Source organism: Onychomys torridus, chromosome 10 (genome assembly GCF_903995425.1).
Source record: "Onychomys torridus chromosome 10, mOncTor1.1, whole genome shotgun sequence".
NCBI lineage: Eukaryota > Metazoa > Chordata > Mammalia > Rodentia > Cricetidae > Onychomys > Onychomys torridus.
In genome coordinates this window covers 31,713,979-31,740,041 of record NC_050452.1, presented here as the reverse complement: position 1 = coordinate 31,740,041, position 26,063 = coordinate 31,713,979, and the positions used below count along the sequence as shown (strand labels likewise).

Sequence of the window (26,063 nt, the reverse complement as noted above, 5' to 3'; positions counted from 1 at the left end):
TCCTGTGCCCAGCTGGGCAACCACAAGCCAATGGGGGTCTTCTTTTCCACTAAATTCATACCTCTACCCCAGAGAAGATTCTGACTGGTTCTTCTGGGGTCACATGCTCATCCCAGAGCGAGCACCAACCTCGCTGTCGTCATGTACCCCAAATGAATTCCTATGTATTCTTATCTAGACATCAGAAACCACAGACCCACACTTCAGTGGCTGAACCCCATGGAGGCCTTGTAGGACCACAGTGGATGTGGAGGGGGTTCCCAAAATGCCCACAGGTAGAGGTCAAGAAATCACAGTAAGCATAAAAACAGTCCCCCCGCCCCCCAGTCACCACCTACACATGTACCTCTAAGTGTCCCCATGTTGAGACTCCTCTCAACCACTTAGATCAATTCTTCCTGGAAAGTGAAATACAGATTTCAAGAGGAAGCCTCCCCCAAACTTTCCTAAGCAATACCATCCCCCCTCTCCCTTCTGTATTTCTACTGAGCCTTGCATACGTCTAGAAAATTTCATATTTACACATGTGACTCCTACCTCAGACCACAGGTAGAACTATTTGTGCATTCTATTCACCAGCATTAAATGCTGCCTGACACACAGTAATTTCTAGATATTTCCAGAAATGAGTTCATTTTGGTGAAGAAGAAAAAAAAAAACAAAAAAACAAACAACAACAACAAAAAAACAACTCTGTTTCCTCTAAATGAAATCCTGAATACTACTTACTTGCATTTTAAAACTTCTTAGCTTTCCCTGGCTCCTTGTCCTCACCTGCATGGTTAAGATGCCCACACCCACTGTTCCATAGGGAGAAGAGGAGGAGCTGCGGGCCAGGAGTGATTTCTATGTGTGAAAAACCTCAGCTCAAAGCGTGAAAATGCACGCACGTTCCTGTGGCGAGTGGAACTTATCAACATTTCTTGTGGTGGATTGAAAAGTTAAGAGGAGCTTAGTGTCAATGTGGATATTACTCATTTTCCGAAAGGGACTGATTAGTGAGTCATTGGAACTCGAGTGAGTGTTTGCCCCTCTCTAACGTGAGCTGCTGGGACTCAAACTGCTGAGGACCTGGACTTTCCCAGGTAGATCTAGAGGAAGCTGGTCTAGAAGCTGACTCAGCCCTGCACCCTCACCAATTTGTTTGCAGAAAGTGTGGGAAGGCAGCCGCTGTGGGCAGACTCTCAATGTGCCCTGCCTAGGTTTGTTTCTGTGAGATGTGCGTACAGGGGCTGAGGGGATGGATTCATCAGTAAAGTGCTTGATGTAGAAGCATGAAGACTAGAGTTTGGATCCTCAGGACCTATGTAAAATGTAGGCATTGCTGACACTGGGGAAGGGAACCCAGGATGATCCCTGGGGCTCATTGGTCTAGCCCTTTTCACAGTGGAAACCCACCTCAATTCCCTCAGTCCTGATCTACTTTCCTTCCCTAGCCTCAGAGTTTCTGTAAAGACTAGTAAAAGGAAGCACACACACACTGGTACTGAGATGCAGGTGTGTCCCAGCACAGCTCAGCCCCTGTTCCCTCCCTCTCCTTCTACTGTCCTGGGGAGTGACCAGAAAGATAGAAGAGTGAACTATTCAGCAACAAGCCGGAGCAGGGCCCTGCCACTTGCTCTCTGTGTCACAGGAACAAGCCTATTGATCTCTTGGACTCTTGTTTTCCTTCCTTGTAAAGTGGAATGAGCACACAACACATCCCAGGTGACAGCCTGTGAGGTGAGGTGACCCACGAAGAAAGACAGTGCCTTTGAAGGCCAAAGCAACATGTCAGTGCAGGAAGAAGCACGGTGGCCCAGTCACCTGACCCCATGTGGTGGCTACAGCAGCTGTTGACATATCTGACCTCCCAGTGGCCTCTAAAATAACTGTAACCCACAGGAACACTTGGCACTTTATGCAGATGGCCTGGGTCCAAATTCTGACCTGTCTTTGTGTAAGTTGATGTCAGGTTCCTTGTCTGCAAAGTCTGAAAAGCAAAGGTGATTCAACAGTATTGTTGGTGGCCTGAAGGTAGCTGCCAGTCACATGCCCACTGCACCCCAAAGTTCTATAAGTCTGTGATCCTCACCTGTCCCTGTCAGACCTGCTCACCCAAACAACTCCATTGTGCACACTGTAGATCTGAGAGTATGAGGATAATAGCTTACCGGGAGAGCTTAAATCCACAGTTGCCCAGGCCAATGTTCCATGCTTCCGCTTCACACCACACCTAGTTTTTAACTTCAGAAGAAAAATAAGTGACCCTTCTTCCCTGGAAAGCATGCCTCTTTCCCCTAGGAGTGAAGCTGAAATAGAACTGTAATACACAGCTCAACCAGACCGTGAAGATGGTTTCATCCAAGTGATGTGAGAGGCCGTTGACTCTCAAGATCAGGAAACACCATAAGCTCCTGGAGGAGAGCTCTTTGTATGGCATTTGATGGCCCTCCAAGGGCAAAGCTGAAACCAATGGAGGGGTGTGCAGAGTGATGGAGAAACTGACTTATGTGATGAAGGACCTAGAGACATCCAACTGGTTGGACAACAGCCTCTGCCCTACACCACCCCAACTCAAGAGAAGATGTAGGTTCCTAGTGGGAGAGGATGGGAAGTAGATGACCAGGGCAGAGCATGGGACTATAGAGCTGGAAGCTTCTGCTAACCCAGTGTTGACACAATGGCTTAAAGCAGCACAGCATAGCTACTGGACTTGACTGGCAACAAGCCAGCTTTTAAGTAGGAAATGTGACCTTGGCTAATGTGTTACATAATCTCTGCCACTGGGACATGTAAATCAAATAGCTTTTACTTCCATCCCACTCATGCCTTGGTGACTGCCCTGCCACCTTGGAGTAGTAGGTCCCTGGGGAGTGATATGGCAGGAAGATGGTATTCCCTCTCCAGAATGCATATTGGAGTTTGGTACTCAAAGTAACAGTTTTGAAAGATGATGACATCTTGCATATGTTTGGGCCTTGAGGGCTCCTTCACATGGAGGAATTAACATTACTCAGAACTGGGTTAATTCTGGCAGGATAAGCTCTCACTCTTGTGGAACTGAGTTGGTTACTTACAGAGATTAGGATGTTACCGAGCAAGGCTGCATCTCTTGCTTTTCCATTATCATCCATGTTGTGATGAAGCAGGAGGCCCTCACTAAGTGTGGCCACCTAATCCTGGACTTGCAACTCCCAGATCACTGGGATAAACAACCTTATCTCCTGAATAAATCACCCGGTCTCAGGCATTCTGTTACAGCCATGACTTAAGACAGGTAGATTCTGCTTATCCCAGGAGAATTTGATAACTACAAGCCTAGCCTAGTACACTTTAAACCCCTAGTCTTTTATGATCCAGAGCATTCCCCATCTGCAGTGTGGGACAGCTTATGAATGAGGCTTATCCCCAGTTACGAATGAAAATATCCAGGCACAGAGAGGTGGTAGCATGTCCAAATGGTTTATTTGGCCTACACTTCTGGGTCACAGTCCATCACTGAGGGAAGTGAGGACAAGAACTTAAAAAGAACTCAAACTAGAACTCACGGAGGAATGATGCTTGTTGGATCAGTCATTCCTAGGCTCATGCTCAGAGAGCTTTCTTGATCAGCCTAAGCCCACTGGTCTAGGGCTGGTGCCACCCTGTACCAATAAGCAATCAAGAAAACCTCTACATACATGCCAATCTGGACAATAGAAGTTTCCTCCTCCAAAGTGACTCTAAGCAGGGTCAAGTTAACAGGGATAACCAGGATACCCTGGCACTCCCTTGGTTCTGTCTTCATATAGCTAGATCATGGATGTATTGGTTATGTTTGCCAAGGCTGAGCATTCTTTCTTCAGGATCTCTGAAGTATTCAGTAGCCCAGGACTCCTCCCTGCCCTTAGCTCTTTCTCACTTAAAAGATATTGTCATTGCTATTTGAACTGCCATCATTCCAAGAAAAGTGTCATTAATATTTCATCATACATGGGACTTCCAAATATTTGGAAAGGAGATGATGTCTCTACGTCCATCTTTTCTGGATCAATGAACTGTTGAATAAGATTTCAGCTACATCTCTGCCCTTACAGTCACAACCATACAATAAACACATGCATTGAGCCCATGGCCCCAGCATGAGGAAGGGGAGTGTCTCAGACTAAAGTTCCACTTCTCCTCTGCCAACTCATTTCACAATTCAGATTGATTTATGCAAGTGGTTCCATGCTAGGAGTGGAGACACTAAGTCTTGCTTGCTTGTTTGTTTGCTTGCTTGTTTGTTTGCTTGCTTGTTTGTCTTTTTTTAAACCATGAATAAAGTTTTTAGATTTGTATGAGCACACCTAAGCTCCTGAGAAACAGAGGTCCTAGAGCTTGGTGGGGGAGCCTCATCTCATTCACACCTGAAGTCAGTAAAGGTTGCCTGATTTGAACTGTAAGTCAAGCACATCACTTACACAATCAAAAGTTGTGATTGGGGTCAGCCTGGAGCCTGTACAGGATTTCTGGCATGGGATAAACTTTAGATCTGTGGTTCTTCTGTGTGGAGGCAGCCCTGTCCACAAAGAAAGAGGAAGAAGCCCAGCTTTTGACCACTCTAGTGCATGAGTAGAGATCTGTTTAGCCAGGTCCTTAAACAAGCCTGGAGGTGATGTCCATGTCTCCATTGTGAATCTCCTTCCTTCCTTCCTTCCTTCCTTCCTTCCTTCCTTCCTTCCTTCCTTCCTTCCTTCCTTCCTTCCTTCCTTCCTTGCTTATCAGTTGGCCAACTCCACCAGGATGTCTCCTGGGCACACCCAACTCAGCATGTCCAGCATGGACACCACCATCCTTCCTTCCCTCCACTGGGCCTAACTCAAGCTTTCTATCTCAGAGAAGGGAGTGCCATCAAGTAGTTTCCAGGACCTGAACTGCTGTAACTGTCCACTTTCTTGACTTCTCCTCTAGTCCTATGGGGCTCCTGGGAAAGCCTATTATCTGCCCCATCCTTCCCTGCCAACCTCCTCTGCAGTTCTGTCCTCCTCCCTCCCTGTAATGATCATCTTTCTGCAACCTAAGAGTGTTAGCACCTGTCTGGAGTCTTCCTGGTCCCTATAGTCATGATTACCAGATGGACTCAGCCCTCATGATTTCTGCCCTGTTTTCAATGATTCAGTGACTGTCTTAGTGAGGATTTTATTGCTGTGAAGAAACACCAGGAGCATGATAACTCTTATAAAGGAAAACGTTCAACTGGGGCTGACTTACAGTTCAGTGGTTTAGTTCATTATCATCATGGTGGGAAGCATGACAGTATGCAGGCAGACATGGTGCTACAGAGGTAACTAAGAGCTCTACATCTCAATTGGCAGGTAGCACAAAGAGAAGAGTGAGCCACTGGGCATGACTTAAACATCTGAGCCCCCAAATGCCACCCCCTGTGACACAATTATTCCAACAAGGTCGTACCTCCACTAATGCCCTATGAGTCTATGGGAGTCATTTTCATGCAAACCACCACAGTGACCGTACTGCATCCTTCTCAAATTATCATCTGTCTGAGACCTCAAACTATTACCTCATATGGAAATAGGATCTCTGCTGATGTAATTCAGACAGAGATGAAATGAGATCATGCTAGATAAGGTGAGTCCCAACTCCAGTAAACAGGCCCTCAAAAAAGAGAAAAGGCCACAGCAGGCCGAGAAGGAAGAAGGTGATGTGAAAAGGACAAACCTCAGAGCTCTAGGAGACCCCAAAACTTCTTGAGGCAGGAAGAACTCTCCCCTAGAGTCTGCAAAGGGAGCAGAGGCCTGCAGACACCTGGAGACTGAACTCAGGCCAGTCAGTTGTGATTTGTTCCAATGGGATAGTGGGTGCTACACAGGAATCCCAATGAAGTCTCTACTTTCAAAATTCTTGCCATAGCTGCATATTTCCTGGTACTGATAACTCAATGTTCTCTAATAGTTTTAATGCTTTTAGCTATGACACATTAGTTCCAAAAATGCAGTCAATCTGTTCTTCAGAGAAGCAGCATTATGTTTGTTATGACTATCAGGTGACTGTTTGAGTCTGTTCAGACTGCTACACCAAAGCACCTTACACTAGATAGTTTATGAACAATGGAAATGCATTGCCCACAGCTCCTGAGCCTAAAGAGATCAAGGTCAAAGCTAGCAGGATCAGCTTTCTCCCTCAGATGGTGTGTCTCTGTTTCCTCACCAAGAGAAAGGGTTCCTTCAACCTCTTGGGCAAAGGTACTAATTCCTCAGTGCGGGGCAGCCCACAGGACCCAGTCACTCTCTAAGCACCACCCAAAATCCCTTTTTATTTCACTTAGAATTGGGTTTTTGAATGTATATGGGGCATTAATACTCAGACTACAAACATGAATCAGGTCAAATCAACATAGTGTTAGTTGGGCTGGCATGACAGCTTAGTAGGTAAAGGTACTTTCCACTAAGCCTGCCAACCTGAGTTAGGTTCCTGGGTTTCTGAGGGTGGGAGGAGAGGAAAGCATTATTACAAGCTGCCCTCTGTCCTCCACACATGAAGCACACACACACATACACACACACACACACACACACACACACACACACACACACACGTCCTCACATGCATGCACAGGCACACAGTGTAATAAAAAATAAAACATAGCTTTAGTCCTTCCTGGAAACCACTGCTCACCAAATGAGTTGCTTCTTTTCTTTGCTAGAAGGAAAGACTGACAAGCGTCTGAGGTCAAAGAGATCGGTGCCCGAGTCAATGCCACCTCCTCCTCCATCTAATTAGGAAGGAACGTAAACTTCCAGACATGACCCAATGAGACTGAGGGAGGTGGGTGTGTGCTTCCTGAAGTCACCACCTACCCTGCTGGTCCTCACGGTCCTCCACAAAACTTGGCACTTCTCAGCCATTTCAAACCCATGCTTGACCTGGCCCAGCTGCCTCTCCCAGTCTCTCTGCTTACAAAGCCTGATGCAGCTCATCCATCTTTTCTCCCAATAAAAGACATTAATCCCAGGACTTGCTATGCTGGCACTCAGCCACTGAGCTGCATCTCTGGCCTGATTTGTCATTTTTGTTTTGCGACAGTCTCATCAAATTGTCCAGGCTGGCCTTGAACTTGTAATCCCCCTTCCTCAGCTTCTTATGTATTATGGGTATATGTCACCACACACTCTGGCACTCTTTGGTGTTTCCAAAGTACTTGTCCCACCACTGTGCCTCTGCACACAGCGTTTCCTGGCAGCTCCCCTAACCCTCTCTCCCTTGGAGGCAGACACAGTGATTAGCCCACTTTATAGGTGAGAAAACTGAGGCCTATGGCTAGTTGATTTGGGGGTAGAATCCAAAAGTGGCTTTCAACACTGACAGTCCAAGACCCTGCAACTCTCATACATTTTATCAGCATGACCTAGTGGATAAATCTGACAGCACCTGGGCCCTAAAAATAGGAACCCTCGTGGTATCTGTTCATTTATAGTGCCATGCAGACTCTGATTGCAAACCAAGTCTCCCTAGTAAAATACAGACGTCCCTCCTCCTGTGGTACCACTCTGAGCCCTGTGGTCAGCCACAGTCAGGTGGAGGTGATGGTGGTGTTTGTATGCTGTCCTTCTGAGCTGCCTTTGTCCTGCCAGTCTCTTCCTCTACCACCTACGTGGACTCATTCATGAGCCACCAGGTGAATAGCCCTCCCCCTTCATGCTAGTCAAGCTGAGAGCACCTGACCAAGGGCCTCAGAAGCTGAAACACAGCTTCCAGAGAGAGCAGGTATGGCCACCATGGTCCTATGTTTAAATGGGCTTGCACTTCATGCTGGAAGTATGGGGGTAGAGATTAAGATTTCCCCAAATCTCCTTTTCTGCAGGAGCCCAGGTTCTCAGTCTCCTGATGGGAGGCAACTCAGCTAACTGTGTTTGCCTGTAGCATGGTAAGCTTTCTGCAGCTGCAAGGATACCTTGTGCTGGGTGATTTAGACAAATGAGATCTATGGCGCTCAAGATGTCAACACTAGTGAGGGGCATGTGTTACATCATAACACAACATGGGAGTTGCATGAGGAGGCTGAGCAAGCTGTTGGCTTGGGTCTCTCCTGAGCTCTAGGGGGAACCACCCTCATTACCTTGTGTCAAGGCCCCACTCCCAAATCCTTTCAACATGGGTTGGAGATGAAGGAACATATTCAAATCACAGCACCCTGTAAGCACAGCGGGACTTACATTCCCCACTGTGGCTGGAAGAAAAGGCAGGTCTGGGGCCTTGCCTACAGAGTGGGAGGCTGTGACTGGCCCAGGAAGTTGAAGTTCCTGATGCTGTTGACCTGTAGCCGCCTGGAAAGCCAAGAGGCAGCCAGTCAAGCTCAGGTCCAGCCCTTCCAGGTGGAGCAGGAACATGCATCAGTTCAACCACAGAATGGATGCTTATTTTTTGTTTCCTGGTGCTGTCCTTGGTCCTGGAGACAAAACCATAGGAAACCACTTGCTCTCGCACAAGCTAGTTAGTAAGTAAGCCACTCAGGTTCGGGGATGGGGATATGGAAAGAAGCAAAGGCTGAAAGTGGCAGGGTACTGGGGAGCTGAGATCAGCATAAAGAAAAGGGGGGTCCATGCATATCTGAGAATAGCCCTTCCAGGGAAGTGTACAGCAAAGTGAAGGCCACAGGGTAAAACTCTGCTCAACTGTACAGCCTGGAACAGACAGATGGAAGCAGATGCTGACAGACAGATCTAGGTTACCAGGGCTGGGAGGTGGGGAATGGGCTCTGTAAGTTTATGTCTGACATAATTAATCCCAGGTAGGACAGACCATACACATGATGACCCCACAGGAAAAAATTCCTCCTGCCTCGTATTCCTACTAGTTCATTCCTGCTTAGATGAGCAAATTCCTGCGAGTATATTGACCATCTTCAGTTTAGCCACCTACCTCACAGTCTCACCTTGGAGCCACAGGCTGTACCAGACAGATCAGGTCAGTAGTCACCATACAGTCTAGGGGTAGGCCAAGTGTATTCTATTAGGCTTCCATGGTCTCAGTCACATAACGCTATACTGCTCAGAACTCTCTTCACATTGTGGTGTGTACTATTTCTCATTTCTTCAACTGACTCATGAGAAAGGCTTGAGCTGCTGTGTTGTGACAGCACGCAGGGTGCCAGTGGAGACACGGCACCGCTCTGCAGTAGGGGGAACTGTTGTTCAGTTGGCTGGGGACTACAAGGAAAGGAGGGATGAAGATTGATTGTAGGGGATATAAGGTGCTGAGGGTTTGAAGTGAGAGAGAAAGTGGAAATAAGTAGGGGGAAGGAGACCTTAAAGGGCCACATGCAAATGTTGGAGGGTGATTTAGAGTGACATTAATTATGGTAGCTGTATTTTTCTCCTGAGGCATCCCACCTCAGGGTTCAGGGACCAGGTAAGGAAGCCAGTTCTAACTGGGTCTTGGGGAGATCAAGAAAGGGTTCGAGTTTGGGAGAGAAAAATGGACCTGAGATACGGAACCTGAGCTAGGATGAGGACATGGTGGGCAGGACTGAAGGAGAAGGTCATGGAATGCAAGGCCAGTGTGAACGGAGATTTGCACTGAGAATACTGAACTGAAATGGTCTATTCCTCACACTGAAACCTGTATATTACAGCACATCTCGGGCTGTCGGCCCGTGGCTGCAGGGCCCCTGGCAAACATCCCCCAATCCATTCCCACTGTTGCATCCCAACCGCCCCCATCACACCATACTTCTTCAGGGGTTTCCTCCTAAAGAGCTCTAGCTCTGGTGGAGCACACTGCCTCAGGCACAGACCAGTAAGTTCAGTATGCTCAGTGCAAACAGAAAAAAAAGCAGCCTGACCTTGGGATCAGGGTCATGAAAGCTCTGGGATCTAGTGATGCCTCCGCTCAGAGGAAGGTGGCTCTCTAATCATGCCTGTGGAGATAAATCCTTGCCTGCCTCATCCATGAAGGAAGCCATTGCGGTGGACAAAGCTCTTGAGCTGAATTAATCAGTGTCAGCATATTCATGGCCTCTCTTGGCATAACTAAGGAAGCCACCACCACCCAAGCAGGGCCTGACCATAGATGGAGCAAGAAAAGAGTGAGGTTAGCAGCCACATGGGGCTCCATGTTCTATGCAAGGCACCACTCCCTCCATAGCTTGTAGACACTGAAAGAATTGCTACCACAGTTGAAGCCAGCCATGGGTATTTTCTACACACATTCAGTATGCTTGCTGGCCATCTTTAATCCTTAGTTGACAGGTTTCACGTTTCCATCCATATCTTGCTGTTCCCTTTAATTTCTATGACTATATTTGAACAGAGAACTCAGAATTTACCCACCAGGGCTGTTGACCCGAGAGACCATGAGGAGACTTATGAAAGGGAAGGGGACAGGGACAGTTATGTTTTGCAAAGCCATTGGTTCATAGTCTAAAAGATGTACAACTTTGTATGTGAAAGATGATCCTGAATTTCAAAGAGTGTCATTAAAAGAATAAAGAGCAGTAAGCACGTGTCTTAGTTTCCCATTGAGAGCCCTCCAGCATTCACCCAATCAGAGAGCATTGACCCAAGACTGACCTGAGGGTGACAGCCAATTAGTATCTAGAATATACAGAGAACTTAAAAAACAAACAACCCAATCAAAAACTGGACTGTGAATCTGAAGAGAATTCTCAATAGAAGACATAAAAAATGACTAAGGACTATCTTTAAAAGTGTTCAACATCCTTAGCAATTAGGGAAATGCAAATTAAAACCCCTCTAGGCTTTTCAATTGTCTCCATCCCTGCCTGAGATCACCAGTGTGGAATATTAAGAAGTCCCAGCAAAGGGCAAAGGCAGAAACAGCCTCCTGGCCCTCCTTGGCCATCTATCTCTGCTGTTTTTAAAAATAGCGTGCACAGCTGACATTTTACAATGTTCCTGAGCAGAGGTTGGGGTTCATTCCAGGGCAGGCCAGGGTTTGATAGCCTCCTAGGCATACATTCTATTGGAGTGTCATCTTGCCTGGCTTAGAAATGATGAATCTGTCTTCAGCAAATATGGTCAAAACCGCCCCCATCCATACCATGCTTCTTGTGTCCTTTGTGAACACACAGCAGCTCATTTTCAGCAGGGAGATGCTCCAGAGCTGAGATACAATCACTGTGAAAAATAGACTTGGAGGAAACAGACCTGGAAGCGCTGAACGAGTCTCTGATAAGATGTTCTGCCCAGAAAGAACTCTATTAAATCCCGAGTCCCACCCCCCCAGGCCACCACCTCTTCCACCCTGCTTGGTCCATGCTTTGCCCAGAAGATTGCATCCAAAAAAAGTCTAATTCCCTTTCTAAAAGTTGGAGAACCTGCTCTGGAATTCTTCCAAGCACCTTTAAAAAAAGCTCCTGTAGCCCCAGCTCCAGCCTGTTTTAGCACTCAGTCTGGGAGGCACACTGAGCACTGGACCAGTGCTCCTGGGAGCCACAGTGGGGCAGCTGCTGTGCCTCCCATTTTCCAGATGAGGAAGACAAGGCCTAGAGTAGAGTGCCCAGGACCCCATGGCCATGCAAGTAATTGCCACTAACTTGAAGATTTTCAATCAGCCATGTTTGTATTGCAGAATTCAAGCCCAGCTCTTCTGAGTCCTCTATTTAGAGGCTCACCTCTTCCTCTAGAGTCCTCTCTCAAGCTCTCAGGGTGCTTGACTAAATTCTATCACTGTGTCTTAAAACTGAAGTCCCTACATTTAAGCTACTTACTGACTGGAGGCTGCTCTCATCTCCTGGCGGCCGCTGCATGATCTGGCCATGTGGCATTGCTCAGACATGGTGGCTCTTGTCTTCCAAGACAGTACAGGCCACCACTGTATCTGCCTCAGCAGATTCTGAGGTAAGGTGACATGCTTGTGAGTACATGTGAGCAGGAAGTCCTATACATTCTGCTGTATGACTTAAGTAAAGAAAATCAAGACAACCCATCACCTTGGCCATGTTCCATGGGATGGAAGCCCATTGCAGGACACCTCCTCCTCCTCTGGGACTCTAGTTGCCTCATGTGTAAGAGGAGAATCTGGAGCTGGGCAGCGGTGGCATATGCCTTTAATCCCAGCACTCGGGAGGCAGAGCCAAGCAGATCTCTGAGAGTTCGAGGCCAGCCTGGGCTACAGAGTGAGTTCCATGAAAGGCGCAAAGCTACACAGAGAAACCCTGTCTCAAAAAAACCAAAACAAAAAGAAAAAAAAGAGGAGAATCTGCTTCTTGTCCATTACATGTCAGTCTGTGTCACTGAGCTCCCACCAGGATCCTACCAGTCTCCACCAGACCCTGGTTTATTCTGTTTAAAGCACCTACCTGTCTCAGCTTGCCATTGGTCATGTGTCATACACTTTCTCCCTGGGTCCCTCTTAAGATGCACATCCATTGGTCAGTCCTGTTTCACTCTATGTGCACTTGGGGAGCACAGAGGCAGGAGGCACCCCAGACATTTGAGCCTCCACTTTGTTCTAAGAACTAACACAAAAGGTATCTTCTATGCTCCAGGTATCTAATCCATTCAGCAAAGGAAACTGAGGCACAGGGACAGCCTGACTGGCAGGAGTGGGGCTGGTCTCTGAACCCAGGCAATTTGAGTCCTCAGCTAGCCTGCCAGACAGGAGTCTGCTCCTGTCCCTGGTCACATCAGAGTCCCGTTTGCATGGTCAGTTTGCTGCAAGCAAGGCCCTTCTAGTGTGCCTACAGAGCTTGGATAGGTAATGGGCTCATCCAAAGTTGTATCAGAGTCAGTGAGCTCCCCACCTGCCCATGGAGCCTTATCCCCATCAGCTCATCATCTCCTGTGCCAGGGTGGACAGCAAATCACCACAGAATTGGTGGCTTAACAACCTGGAATCCCTTCTTTTCCAGGTTTGAAGCCCAAAGCCAAGTGCATTCAGGGCCATGTTTCCACCCATAGGCTCTGGGGGGAAGTTTTCCCTGGCTCCTGAGCATGTGACTGCCTCTCTTGCCTCTCCATCCATCTCTGCAGACTGCCTTGTTTCTTGTCTGTGTATCCACTCTATCTCTATCCACTCTAGAAAGACTGAATTCACTGGGTCTGGGATGGGTCCTGATTCCAGGGTAATTTCATCTTTAGCGCCTCCTCTGAGTAAGGCCCCATAACCAAACAGGCCTCAGCTCTGGGGTTATGGGTGGATATGAACTTGATGACACCGTTCAGGCCTACATGCCAGACCATGGCTTTTTTGTCATCCCAACCACATGCTAATGCTATGCTTGGGTGCTGACTCTGCAGGTGATTTGGGGTTCATCCTTGGGTCTAGTTACCTTCTCCCCAACTTCCACAACCCAATAAAAGTCACCCCAATCTTCACACTATCCTCAGTTTCAGGTCTTAATGTGTGCTACTCTCTTCTCTTTCTTCCCTTTCCTTTCCTTTTCTTTTCAAGGTGCATTCCCTCATGATCCTCCTGCCTCATCCTCTTTGTTATTTGCCTACTGGTACACATGCCACCACAGCCAGGGTCATTCTTTCCTTACAATGTTTCTTGTTATTTTAAAATTTTATGCTTTGAAAATTCCATATATGTGTCTAATATCTCTTAATCATACCTACCCCCTGCCCCCTCTTGGCCCTCCCCAACACATCTTCACCCCAACTTCATACTCTCTTTTCTTGCTATAAAATGTAGAAGTTAGTTAATGTGTTTTAATTTATTATCTCATACAATATATCCTGACCACAGTCTTCCCTCCCTCCAGTCCTTCCAACACCCCCCCATCTCCCCTCTCCCATAGATCCGCTGCTCCTCCATCTCCCTTCAGAAAAGACCAGGCTTCCCCATGATATCAACAGAACAGGGCATAACAAGATGCAGTAAAACGAGGCACAAATCCACAAACCTGGATGAGGCATCTCAGTAGGAGGAAGAGTCCCAAGAGCAGGTGAAAGAGTCAGAGACATCCCTTCTCCCACTGTTAGAAGACACCCAAAGCTAAAAACCATAACATGTATGCAGAGAACCTAGCTCAGACCCATATAGGCTCCTTGATTGTCTCTTCAGTCTCTGTGATCCCCTATGAGCCCTGCTTAGTTGATCCTGTGGGCCATTTTTCCCTGGTGTCCTCAACACCTCTGGCTTCTACAATCCTTCCTCTATGTCTTCCATGGAGTTCCCCAAACTCCACCTAATGTTTGGCTCTATCTGTCCCAACAGCTGACAGAGGAAACCTCTCTGGTAACAATTGGGCAAGGTACTCATCTATTGGTATAGTAAAATATCACTAGGGATCATCTCATTGACTTTTTTTGTCAGTCATGTTTGGATTTTTTTCTAGTTCCCTCCATTACCTGCAAATTTAGTGATGTCATTTTTTTTTTTCTAACAACTGAGTAAATGTATCACACTTTCTTTATCCATTCTTTGGTTGAGGTACATCTAGATTGTTTCTAGTTTCTGGCTATTATGAATAAAGCCACTATGAACATAGTTGAGAAAGTGTCTTTTTGGTAGGATGAAGCATCCTTTTTGTATGTGCCCAACAGTGAAATAGCTGGGTTTTAAGGTAGATTGATTCTCAAATTTCTGAGAAATAGCCATATTGGTTTTTCCATTAATGGCTGTTCAAGTTTGCACTCCCATCAGCAATGGAGGAGTGTTCCCCTTGCTCTGCATCCTTGCCAGCATGAGCTGTCACTTGTGTTATCGATCTTAGCCATTCTGACAGGTGTAAGCTAAAATCTCAAAGTAACTTTGATTGAATTTCCTTGATGGCTAAGGATGTTTAACATTTCTTTGCTGTTTCTCAGCCATTTGAGGAGGTTCTTCCATTGAGAATTCTCTGTTCAATCTTGTACTCCATTTTTTAATTCCCTAGTTAATTGATGCCTAGTTTCTTGAGTTCTTTATATATTTTAGATATTAGCCTTCTATCAAATGTGGAGTTGGTGGAGATCTTTTTCCTTTCTGTAGGCTGCCATTTTGCCTATTGATGGTGTCCTAGCCTTACAGAAGCTTTTCACCTTCATGAGGTCCCATTTATTAATTGCCGATATTAGTGCCTGAGCTATCAGTGTTCTGTTTGGGAACTTGTCTCCTGTGCCAATGTGTTCAAGGCTTTTCCCCACTTTCTCTTCTATTAGATTCAGTATGTCTGGTTTAATGTTGAGGTCTATGATCCATTTAGACTTGAGTTTTGTGCAGGGTGATAAAATGTGGATCTATTTGCATTCTTCTACATGTTGACATCCAGTTAGACCAGCACCATTTGTTGAAGATGCTTTCTTCTTTCCATTGTGTAATTCTGGCTTTTTTTTTTTTTTTAATTAAAAGACCAGGTGTCCATATTTGTGTGGATTTATGTTTGGGTCTTCAATTTGATTATATTGGTCAATGTATCTGCTTTTATGTCAATATCATGCAATTTTTATTACTATAGCCCTGTAGTACAGCTTGAAATAGGGATGGTGATACCCTGGCAGTTATTTTATTGTTCAGGATTATTTTTACCTATCCTAGGTTTTTGGTTTTCCATATGAAATTGAGTACTGTCCTTTCAAGGTCTGTAAAGAATTGTATTGGAATTTTGATGGGGATTGTTTTGAATTTGTAGATTGCTTTGTTATGATGGCCATTTTTACTAAGTTAATCCTACTTATCCATGAGCATGGGAGATCTTTCCATCTTCCAGTATCTTTTTCAATTTCTTCAACAGCTTGAATTTTTTGTTATACAAGTCTTTCATTTGTTTGGTTAGGGTTACCCCAAGATATTTTATATTGTTTGTGGCTGTTATGAATGGTGTTGTTTTCCTGGTTTCTTATGCAATCTGTCTGTCATTTGTATATAGGAGCTCTACTGATTTTTTTTTTTCAAGTTGATCTTGTATCCAGCCATTTTGCTGAAGGTACTTTTTTTTTCATCTGTAGGGGTTCCCTGGCAGAACTTTTGGGGTCACTTATGTATATTGTCATTTCATCTACATATAGCTATACTTCAACTTCTTTCTTTCCAATTTGTACCCCCTTGATCTCCTTCAATTGTCTTATTGCTCTAGGAAAAACTTCAAGCACTATATTGAATAGATATGAAGAGAGTCTTTTCTTGTTCCTGATTTTAGTGGAACTGCCTTGAACTTCTCTCCATTTAATTTGATGCTGGATAATGGCTTGCTGTAAATTTCTTTTGATATGTTTAGGTATGTCCCTTGCATCCCTGATCTCTCCAAGACGTATTGTGAAGGGGAGCTGGGTTTTGTCAAAGAATTCTTAGGCATCTAGTGAGATAATCAAATAGTTTTTTTTTTCTTTCAGTTTGTTTATATCTGGATTACTTTGATTTTCATATGCTGAACCATCCCTGCATCTCTATGTTGAAGCCTACTTGATTATGGTGGATGATCTTGTTATGCTCTTGGATTTGGTTTGCAAGTATTTTGTTGAGTACTTTTTGCATCAGTGTTCATAGGGACACTAGTCTGTAATTCTCTTTCTTTGTTAAATTTTTGTATTGTTTTGGGCACCAGGGTGACTGTGACCTCATAAAATGAACTTGGCAGCATTCCTTCTGTTTTTATTTTGTGGAATAATTTGAGGATTGAAAGCCTGGTAGAATTCTGTGCTAAAACCATCTGGTCCTGGGCTTTTTTTTTCTGGTTGGGAGATTTTTAATGACTGCTTCTATTTCTTAGAGGTAATAGGTCTATTTAAATTATTTATCTGGTCATGATTTAAGTCTGGTAAGTTGTTATCTAGGGAAACAATTTTCTTTTCTTTTCTTTTTTTTTTTGTTTTTGTTTTTGTTTTTTTGAGACAGGGTTTCTCTGTGTAGCTTTGTGCCTTTCCTGGAACTCACTTGGTAGCCCAGGCTGGCCTCGAACTCACAGAGATGCACCTGGCTCTGCCTCCCGAGTGCTGGGATTAAAGGCGTGTGCCATCACCGCCCAGCGGAAAACAATTTTCAATGTCTTTTGATTTTCCAATTTTGTGGAGTACTGATTTTTAAATTATGACCTGGTGATTCTTTGCATTTCCTCAGTGTCCATTGTTATGTCCCCATTTTGTTTCTGATTTTATTAATTTGGATGTTCTCTCTCTATCTTTATTTAGTTTGGATAAAGGTTTGTCTATTTTGTTGATTTTCTCAAAAAACCAACTCTATGTTTAATTCTATGTTAATGATTCTTTGTATTGTTCTTTTTGTTTTTATTTTATTGATTTCAGCCCTCAGTTTGATTGTTTCCAGCCATCCCCTCCTTGTGGGTGTGCTTGCTTCTTTTTGTTCCAGAGTTTTCAGATGTTCTGTTAAGTTGCTAGTACGAGATCTCTCCAAATTTTTTTAGGTAGGCACTTAGCACTATGAATTTTCCTCTTAGCACTGCATTCATTGTGTCCCATAAGTTTGGGGGTATTGTACATTTTCATTGAATTCTAGGAAGTATTTAATTTCTTTCTTTCTTTCTATCTTGACTTAGTAGTCACTTAGAAGAAAGTTGTTCAGTTTCCATGAGTTTGTAGGCTTTCTGTTGTCTGTGTTGTTGAACTCCAGCTTTAATCTATGGTGCTCAGATAGAATGCAGGGGGGTATTTCAATTTTCTTCTATTTGTTAAGACTTGCTTTGTGACCGAGTATGTGGTCAGTTTTGGAGGAAGTTCCATGAGGTGCTGAGAAGGTATGATCTTTTGTGGGTGAAATGTTCTATAGCTATCTGTTAGGTTCTTTTGGCTTATAATGTCTGTTAGCTCTTGTATTTCTCTGTTTAGTTTTTGTCTGGATGATCTGTCCATTGGTGAGAGTTGAGTATTGAAGTCTCCCACTATCAATGTATGAGGATTGGTGTATGGTTTAAGCTTTAGTAATATTTCTTTTACAAACATAGGTAACCTAGTTTTTTTTGGGGGGGGAGGGGGGATAGATGTTAAGAACTGAAACATCATCTGGTGGATTTTTTTCTTTGATGAGTACAAAGTGTCCTTCCCTGTCACTTTTGATTAATTTTTGTTTGAATTAAATTTTGTTAGATATTAGAATGGCTACACCAGCTTGCTTCTTGGTCCATTTCCTTGGAAAATCTTTTCCAACCCTTTACTCTAGGTAACATCTAGCTTTGATGCTTAGCTGTGTTTCTTGTATACAGCAGAAGGTTGGATCCTAATTTTGCATCTTCATGTTTGTCTGTGTCTTTTTATTGGGGAATTGAATCCATTGGTACTGAGAGATATCAATGACCAATGTTTGTTGGTGGTGTTGGTTGTTGTTGGTGGTGGTAGTGGTAGTGGTGGTGGTGTAGGTGGTGGTGGTGCTTGTGTGTGTGTGTGTGTGTGTGTGTGTGTGTGTGTGTGTGTGTTCGCTTCCCTTCTTTTGGTTTTGCTAGTGTAAGATTATTTATTTCCTATGTTTTCATTAGTGTAGTTAACCTCCATAGATTGGAGTTTTCCTTCTAGTACCTTTTGTATGGCTACAGTTTTGATAGATATTGTTTAAATTTGACTTTATTTCCATCATCCACGGTGATTGAAAGGTTTGCTGGGTATAGTGGTCTTGATTGGCATCTGTGGTCTCTTAGAATCTGAAGGACACCTCTCCAGGACCTTCTGGCTTTTATAGTCTCCATTGAGAAGTCAGGTGTAATTCTAATATGTCTGCCTCTGTGTGTTAATTGTCCTTTTCCCTTGTTCTGTATGTTTGGAGTTTTGATTGTTATGTGGCAAAGAGACTTTCTTTTCTGGTCCAATCTATTTAGTATTCTGTAAGCTTCTTGTATCTTTATAAGCATGTCCTTCTGTAGGTTAGGAAATTTTTCTTCTATGATTTTGTTGGAAATATTTTCTGGGCCTTTGATCTGGGATTCTACTCTTTCTTCTATTCTTATTATTCTTGGGTCTGATCTTTTCATGGTGTCCTAGATTTCCTGAAGGTTTTGTGTCAGGAACTTTTTAGCTCTAACATTTTCTTTGACTGATGTATCTATTTCTTCTATTCTATCTTCAACACCTTAGATTCTTTCTTCCATCTCTTGTATTCTGTTGGTGATGCTAGTGTCTGTAGTTCCTGGCTATGTACCTGTATTCTTCCTTTCCAGAGTTCCCTCAGTTTGTGTTTTCTTTACTGCTTCTGTTTCCATTTTCGTGCCTTGGACTGATTTATCCATTTCCTTCAACTGTTTGTTTGTTTATTTATTTATTTTGCTTTCTTTTTCCTCTTTCAGGGCCCCTATCCTCTTCATAAAGCTGGCTTTAAGGTATTTTTCTTGTGCTTCAGCAGTTTTGGACAATTCAGGACTTGTGATAGGGTGGCTGGGCCCTGGTTGTGACATATTGCCTTGGCTGTTGGTTGTTTTTATGCTGGCATCTAGGCATCTGGGTTTAAGGTGATTATAGATATAGGTACTGGTTTCTGAGTTTGTCTTTGTTGAATAGATGCCTTATTCCTTGGTTTCTGTTTCCTTTCTGGTCTTCTGGCCTGAGTGACCTGTGGTTGAGCAGAAGGACACCACCCATGTCAGAGGCTAGATTTCTGATTGCTGGGGTGGTTTCTGGTTAAGCAGGGGTTCTCTGCTTGAGGTGAGGTTTGGAACACAGCTATGAGGAGGGGTGGGGATTGGGGATAGGTGGAGGGGGAACCAGCAGAGTGAGCAAAGTTCTGGCAGATGACATGGCCTGGGGTGCAGCAGGGTGCTTCCACCTAAGAAAGGGGCTGGGATAAGTAGGGGGGAGTAAAGGGGCAGTTGAGGGGAGGTTAGGCAGGCACTGAGACAGTGGAGAAAGTCTGTGGATGGGCTGCCTACTGGGAGTTCTGGTGGCTGGTGTGGCCTTTGGTTGAGCAGGGGGCCTCCACAGGAGCTGGGGGATGAGATGCCATGACAAGGAGAAGGGGGCAATTGAGGGTAAAGTGAGCACTGAAAGAGTAGGGGTGGTTCATGGGCAGCCCACCTGGAGTGCTGGCAGCCAGCATGGGCTCTAGTTGAGCAGAGTGCTTCTACTGGAATTGTTAGCTGGGATATGGTGACAAGGAGGGGTGGTACAGTTGAAGGTAGGCTGCATGGGCACTGAGTGGGTGGGGAAGATCCATGGGCAGGTAGCCTACCTGGAGATCAGGTGTCCAGCATGGCCTCTGGTGGAGCAGGGAGCTTTGGCCAGAGTTGTGGGCCAGGGTCCACTTCTTACTTTTTTTTTGTAACACCTGCAATACAATTAGTGCTTGCCCATATGAGCATGAATGTGAGGCCATCCACTGAAGCATGGACAACATACCAGTGACCACTTCCTACCAAGAAAGATGACTCTCACGTCCTCAGCTTGGGGCATGACATTGGCAGCCCCTTCCCCTCCCTGCTCAAACTTTTAAAAGGCTTGATAGTGTACAGGTTGCCCAACTGCAGTATTGGTGGGATTTCATTCTGACACTTTCATTGATGCTTATATCACATTCCTGACATGTTTATTTCTCCCTTGAGAGGTCTTGCTGGGAGCCCCTCTGGGCAGGGAGCTAGCATTTGCTGACCTAATTTTCACACACTGACACTGGAACCTCTGTCTCTTGTTTTAATTTTCTTTGTTATCAAGTTCTTCCCCACCCCCCTTAGGGCTCCCTTGTCGTCTCCACACACACAGTCTCTTTGGTCACAGGGATGTCTTGTGACCCTGGTGGCAGAGGCTGTTTACCTAATGCTCATCAAAATTCGTGGGCTTGAAATGTCATAATGAAAATCAGAACTGAAATATAGACCCTGTGCATTTCTCTCCTCCCCTGGAAGAGATTGCCTGGCATCAGCAATAACCCTGCACATCTCTCCAGGTAGAATTAATATTTGATCAACTCGGGGCAGTTACTCTTTGTTTCTGAGCAAGCTGTCATTAGTCACCTCACCACAGCTGTGTTATTAACTCTAAATGTGTGGAGTATGTGTCTCTGAAATCTATGGCTGTACTGCTGCAGCAAGTTGGGGGACTCAAGCTTGCCGACCCTTCCTTCCCCATGCCACTCAAGTTTCACATGTGTGCACACGAGTGACTGGCACCATGCTGGGATCCCAGATGAGTGGATCAGAAAGCAAAGCCCTGTCTTTACAAAGTGCTTCTTGGTTTGGAGAGGATCTTTTCTAGCATGGTGACATCAGACATCAAATAGAACTTTCTAGAAACCTACTCCTATCTAGCTTGTGCTCTGTGTGGTTCAGTTTCCTGAGAAGTTCAGCAGACCTACTCTATGAGGGCCAGATGGTGAGTTCTTCAGTCCTTTGGAAGCACTAACGTGTCAGATATTAAAGATATTAAACTTGGTGTGGTGTGCTGTCTGTGTGTGTGTGTGTGTGTGTGTGTGTGTGTGTGTGTGTGTGTGTGTGTAGGCCAGAGGTTTGTGTCAAGTATCTTCCTTGATTACTCTCATTTTCTATGCAGGATCTCTCCCAAAACCTGGAGCTTATAGATTCAGTTCGACTGGGCAGTGAGCTCCAAGATCTGCCTGTGTCCACCACCAACTAGTGCAAGGGTTACAGACACATGCAGTGAACCTGGCCTTTACGCCAGTGCTAGGGTTTCTAGCTCAGCCCTTCATGCTTGCACGGCAGGCCCCCCACCCACTAGCCATCTCCCCACCCCCTTTGGTTGCTTCTACAGTGCTTTATCCTGAGTCTCTACTTGTGCTCACAGTGGGGTCTCCAGGCACAGAGACTGGAGGCTAGCAGAGTGGAGAAGTGCCTCTGCCTGCTGACACGCAGCTCACACTTCATCTCCCCATCTCTATTATGACAAGAAACATAAAGATTTCAACACACAGGGTGACAGTTTCTTCTGAACATTACAGCCAGTGTGGAAAGGTCCAACATTAAGAATGTCCCAAAACAAAATAGTCAAACAATCTGCTCAGGAGTCTAGAAAGAAGTTCTGACTCCTCAGGGATCCCAATCTAAGACTTACTTCAGCCCTCTGAGGGGAGGTAATGGGAGAGCAGCACCCTGGTGGCCCCCAGCTGGCTCAGGACTCACATTTTTGCCTGTGTTTCTCTTGCAGAGACATCAAGCCGGACAACATCCTGCTGGACGAGCATGGTGAGTCTTCCTTGGTCCCCCTTTTCCCAGGGCCCCAATGCAGCCTGGGGCATGGGAGTTGAATGAAGTGGGTGAGTGGATGTTAAGTGCCGGAGAAAACACTTACTCTGTTCCAGCCCTGACAGTGACATGTGTCAGTTTGTGGGCAATGTCCTATCATTGTAAGTTGAGCTGAACTATTTTCAGGCATCACCTCTGAAATCATTGATGTTTGTATCCTGGTTTGAGGATGCCAGGGCACATTGAGGACCAGAGAGCATGAGATTATAGTAATGCCCTAGTCCTGTGTAGGGGTGCAGAAGGTCTGAGGGCAGGCATGTGAGGTGCTGGGAGCAGTACCCCTCCTTCTGTGCCCCCTTTCTCTGTTCAGGCACACCCGAGGTCAGGTCATAGAAAGAGGGGAAATGCAGCTGAAAAGAGGACCCAGCACCTCTGCAGGGTTCCCAGGGAGGCAGAGCCTTCAGGACAGAGAGGCCCACACAGTTGGTGCTGAGCAGCGACCACTGATACCATGCTGATGGAGAGGACCTCTATGTTCAAACTCTGGACAGCTGTCATGAGGCAGAATCCAGGCAGGACCACCAACCAGTTCATTGGAGCTCGTGACCCTTTCATTCTTGAGAACTGCTTTAGCATGCCAGCAGGGAAGCCCAGGGCCATTGATTGTTCCGTGGCTCTGGTGTGATCCATTCATGTGATACATGCATGTGATGCTATGCACAGACTTTCCAAAAGCTGCTGCACAGAAGGACCTAGGCAAGCAAGCTGTGGTTCCAGCCCTGTGGGCCTCACATTGTTGTGTGGATCAGATAAGCCACTGAAAGCCAGGAGGCGTGAGTAGGAGGTCCAAGGGGAGTCACTACAGTGAAGGTGGATGATGATGGCAGTGGATGAGGATGCAATAGGAAGCACTCCAGGGAACAGCTGGGGAGAAGAGAGCTTTATCTCCCAGTCCTACCTGAAGGGAATGGAGTCTCCCAGGGCCTCATTCCCCCATTTGTCTCTCGGGGCCTCATTCCTCCATTCAATGATTTGGGGTTCATTCTGAAGAACATGAGAGCCACTGAAGAATAAATACCAAGTGGGTTTAGAGAGATGTCAGAGCTGCTGCATGGGAAATGGACCAGTGGGAGCAGATTAGCCCCATGGGACCCTCAATAGGAGCAGCAAGGAAGTCTGTCCATCATAACCTGACATGCTGACTGCATGGGGCTGCTGTAACTATGCACAGGGATCTGGAAATTTTAATCTTAGACTTCTGAGATGGTCATCAGATACAGACACCATCTTCTCCCTGGGTCCTCACTCATCACTCTGTGAATTACTGTGTCCTGGTCTCAGGGTGATACCAGGCAGATTGCATTAGACCCACCTCACGGGCCTCATGTTTAGCTCTTTAAACATCAAACCTCCAAATCCACTTGGTCTTCAACTCCAGGGTTCTGTGGTCTAGCATGTGAACTTTGGGGACACCATTCAGCTCATCACATCAGACAAGCAATGGGGATGGGAGCCCTGTGTGCCAGCAGGTCTGCCTTCAGTCACTGGCTCCATCATTCTTAAAGGCTGCAGGTGCTTGGGCTGAGGGCTCCATTTAACTCCCAGGATTCAGGGGAAATTTCCTAGGGACTCTTGGTTCCAACAATTAACTCAGGCCAGTGACAAGCCAAGATCTTTCCAGCCAAAGGAGAGGTATGATGTGCAAGGTTCCCAGGATACTGTGTAGATCTAGAAGAAGCCAAGAGGGATTAGGAGGAGGCGTTGATGGACAATTTTGTTACTTCTACCCAAAGCTCTTGGATTTAGTTTTCAGCCTGCATCTGCATATAAAAACCACCCAAGGGACTGGGGAGATGGCTCCAGAGATAAAGCTCTTGCCAAGAGAAAACAGGAGTTCTGTGCTCAGTACCCACGTAAAAACTCGAGGAGAGGTGTTGCACAATTGTCATCCCAGCACTGTGAGCTGGACACAGGTGGACCCCTGGGGCGTGCTAGCCAGCCAGCCCAGTCTAGTAGGTAACTAGGTGCCAGTGCCTGTGTATCAAAAACACAAGGTGGATGGTGTCTAAACAGCAAGCCCTGAGGGTTTCTTCTGGCCTCTGCACTCATACATATGCATATGCATGCACACCTGTGCATATGTGTTCACCTGCACACACACACACACACACACACACACACACACACACACACACATGTTCATATCTCCACAGGTGACTAGGGATTTCCTGTGACCTCATAGCAAATGGAAGTACCTGGGTCCTGAAATGGGCAATGATGGTCCTCTTGACTCCACAGGGCATGTCACACCTTTGATAGACATTGGGGCAGTAATTTAATTCTCTGTATCTTCGATTATTTATCTCATGAGTCTTTATGACTATACAGCTAAAGCTTTTTGTTGAGTATGAACATAACCAGGGGCAAGACCCTGCATATTCCTAAGTGCCATATTCACATGGCACATTCAGACAGCACCCACCCGCCCCTTTTGAAAACCACATTAGGAAGCAATTTGTGGAGCAGGGAACCCTGTGTTGCTATTCCTCTCATTAGGTGCCATCTTGGAGACAAGAGAGCTGCATTTCAATGAGTTTTTTTTTTTAAATCAGTAGATACACACATGAATATTTTATTGATGATGCTCAGATCTGCTCATTCCACAAAATCCAAAGCTCCCAGGAAAGTTTCCCTGTTCCCTCCTGGTCTCATAGGGTAGGCTTCAGTCTTAAAATAGAGCTGAGATTTGGAGTCTGAACCAGCAGCCACATAGAGCAAGTATGAGGGTTGGGGAACAGAGCTAAAGGAAGACAGGCATTTGGCAAGAAAAGGTGATGGGGACCTCGCTTAGTGACGAAGAGCTCCTATCAGTGGGGACTTGGCAGATGTGAAGCAAAGAGGAAGAGGTGTGCCCATGTTCAATTGCACAGTCAAGTTGGGTATCACCCTACCACAACACTTTAAAAGCATAACCAAGGTGCAGTCAGCTGGCCTTTGGGAGTGGAAGTACTGCAGGCTAGGCTGGGATAGCCTTGCTACTAACAAAGTCCAGCTGGGCTGGAGGCCACTTTAATAAAAGTGGCTGGTTGCTTCTAGGACTAAGACTCCTGACTGTCAGCTGACTCACAGTGGCCTTGGGTACCTGGTTGACTCAGTTCTGCTTCTCTGGCTCAAATTCTGGAAAACTCATTCTCCATGGCCCTCTCATGGCTATTCAGAAGCAAGGACAAGGAGAGCTGAGCCCAGGCATGCCCGGCTCACTATCTCAATGGACATCATTTCTATAACTAGCTTGGATTTTACACATGCCCCATGCACAGAAGCAGCCTGCAGCAGATGGGTTCTCTTAAAAACCCTGCATTACTTCTTCACAACCTCGTGATGGGAAGAAGCCAAATTCCACAGAATAGAAGGCACTATCAGGCAAAGGCATGTTTCAAAAACAAACTTCTTTCCCCAGGAGCCGAATGAAGCTTTGATAAGCTTGTGCGTGGATTTTGATTGGCTTTCTTTCTTTCCTGTGGTAAATCATTGTGATCTCCATACAGTTAAGTGGCTAGAACACATGAGCTGTGTGCAGCACCCAAGATAGCTGATCTGTGTGGCAGATCAACAGCCACCCTCCTGCCCTACAACCCATGCAGAGAGCCCAAAAGCACAGCTTTTTTTATCAGTGAGCATAGGAGATCAGGGGCAGCCAGGGCCATGGGCAAGGCTGCTGCTGCCTCTGGTTCTTATCTCTCCAGGCTCACAGTTGCTTCATCTAAACAGCCCCACTGAGCTCTGTCCTGAGCATGGTGTGGATCCTGAGAGGCAGCTGGGGTGAGCAAGATACTCAGGAGTGACATGCCCCAAATTCTAATTGGATGAATGTGGAAGGAGGTGGCCATGGGTGCTATCCCTTCCATTCTAACCCTCAGCCTGTTCCTCTACCCTCTGTCGCTTCGTCTCTCCCAGGGGTTTCTTGGAGCTCAGTGATCACCACCATGGGTAGGCCTTGAAGGATACATGTTACAAACCCATGGATGAGACTACTGTCAACTTCTGGGCGTGCTGAGCTGTCTCTACAAGCACAACAAAGACAGGT

The 26,063-nt window shown here is 45.8% G+C and overlaps 1 protein-coding gene across 1 annotated transcript in view; it reads left to right on the top strand.

The window, feature by feature from the left end:
• Nucleotides 1-26,063, top strand: part of Stk32b (serine/threonine kinase 32B) — a 237,080-nt gene that overhangs the window by 165,442 nt on the left and 45,575 nt on the right. Inside the window, exon 5 of the mRNA XM_036200879.1 lies at nt 21,939-21,976. Coding sequence (XP_036056772.1) covers nt 21,939-21,976 — 38 coding nt within the window. The remainder of the gene's footprint in view (nt 1-21,938; nt 21,977-26,063) is intronic.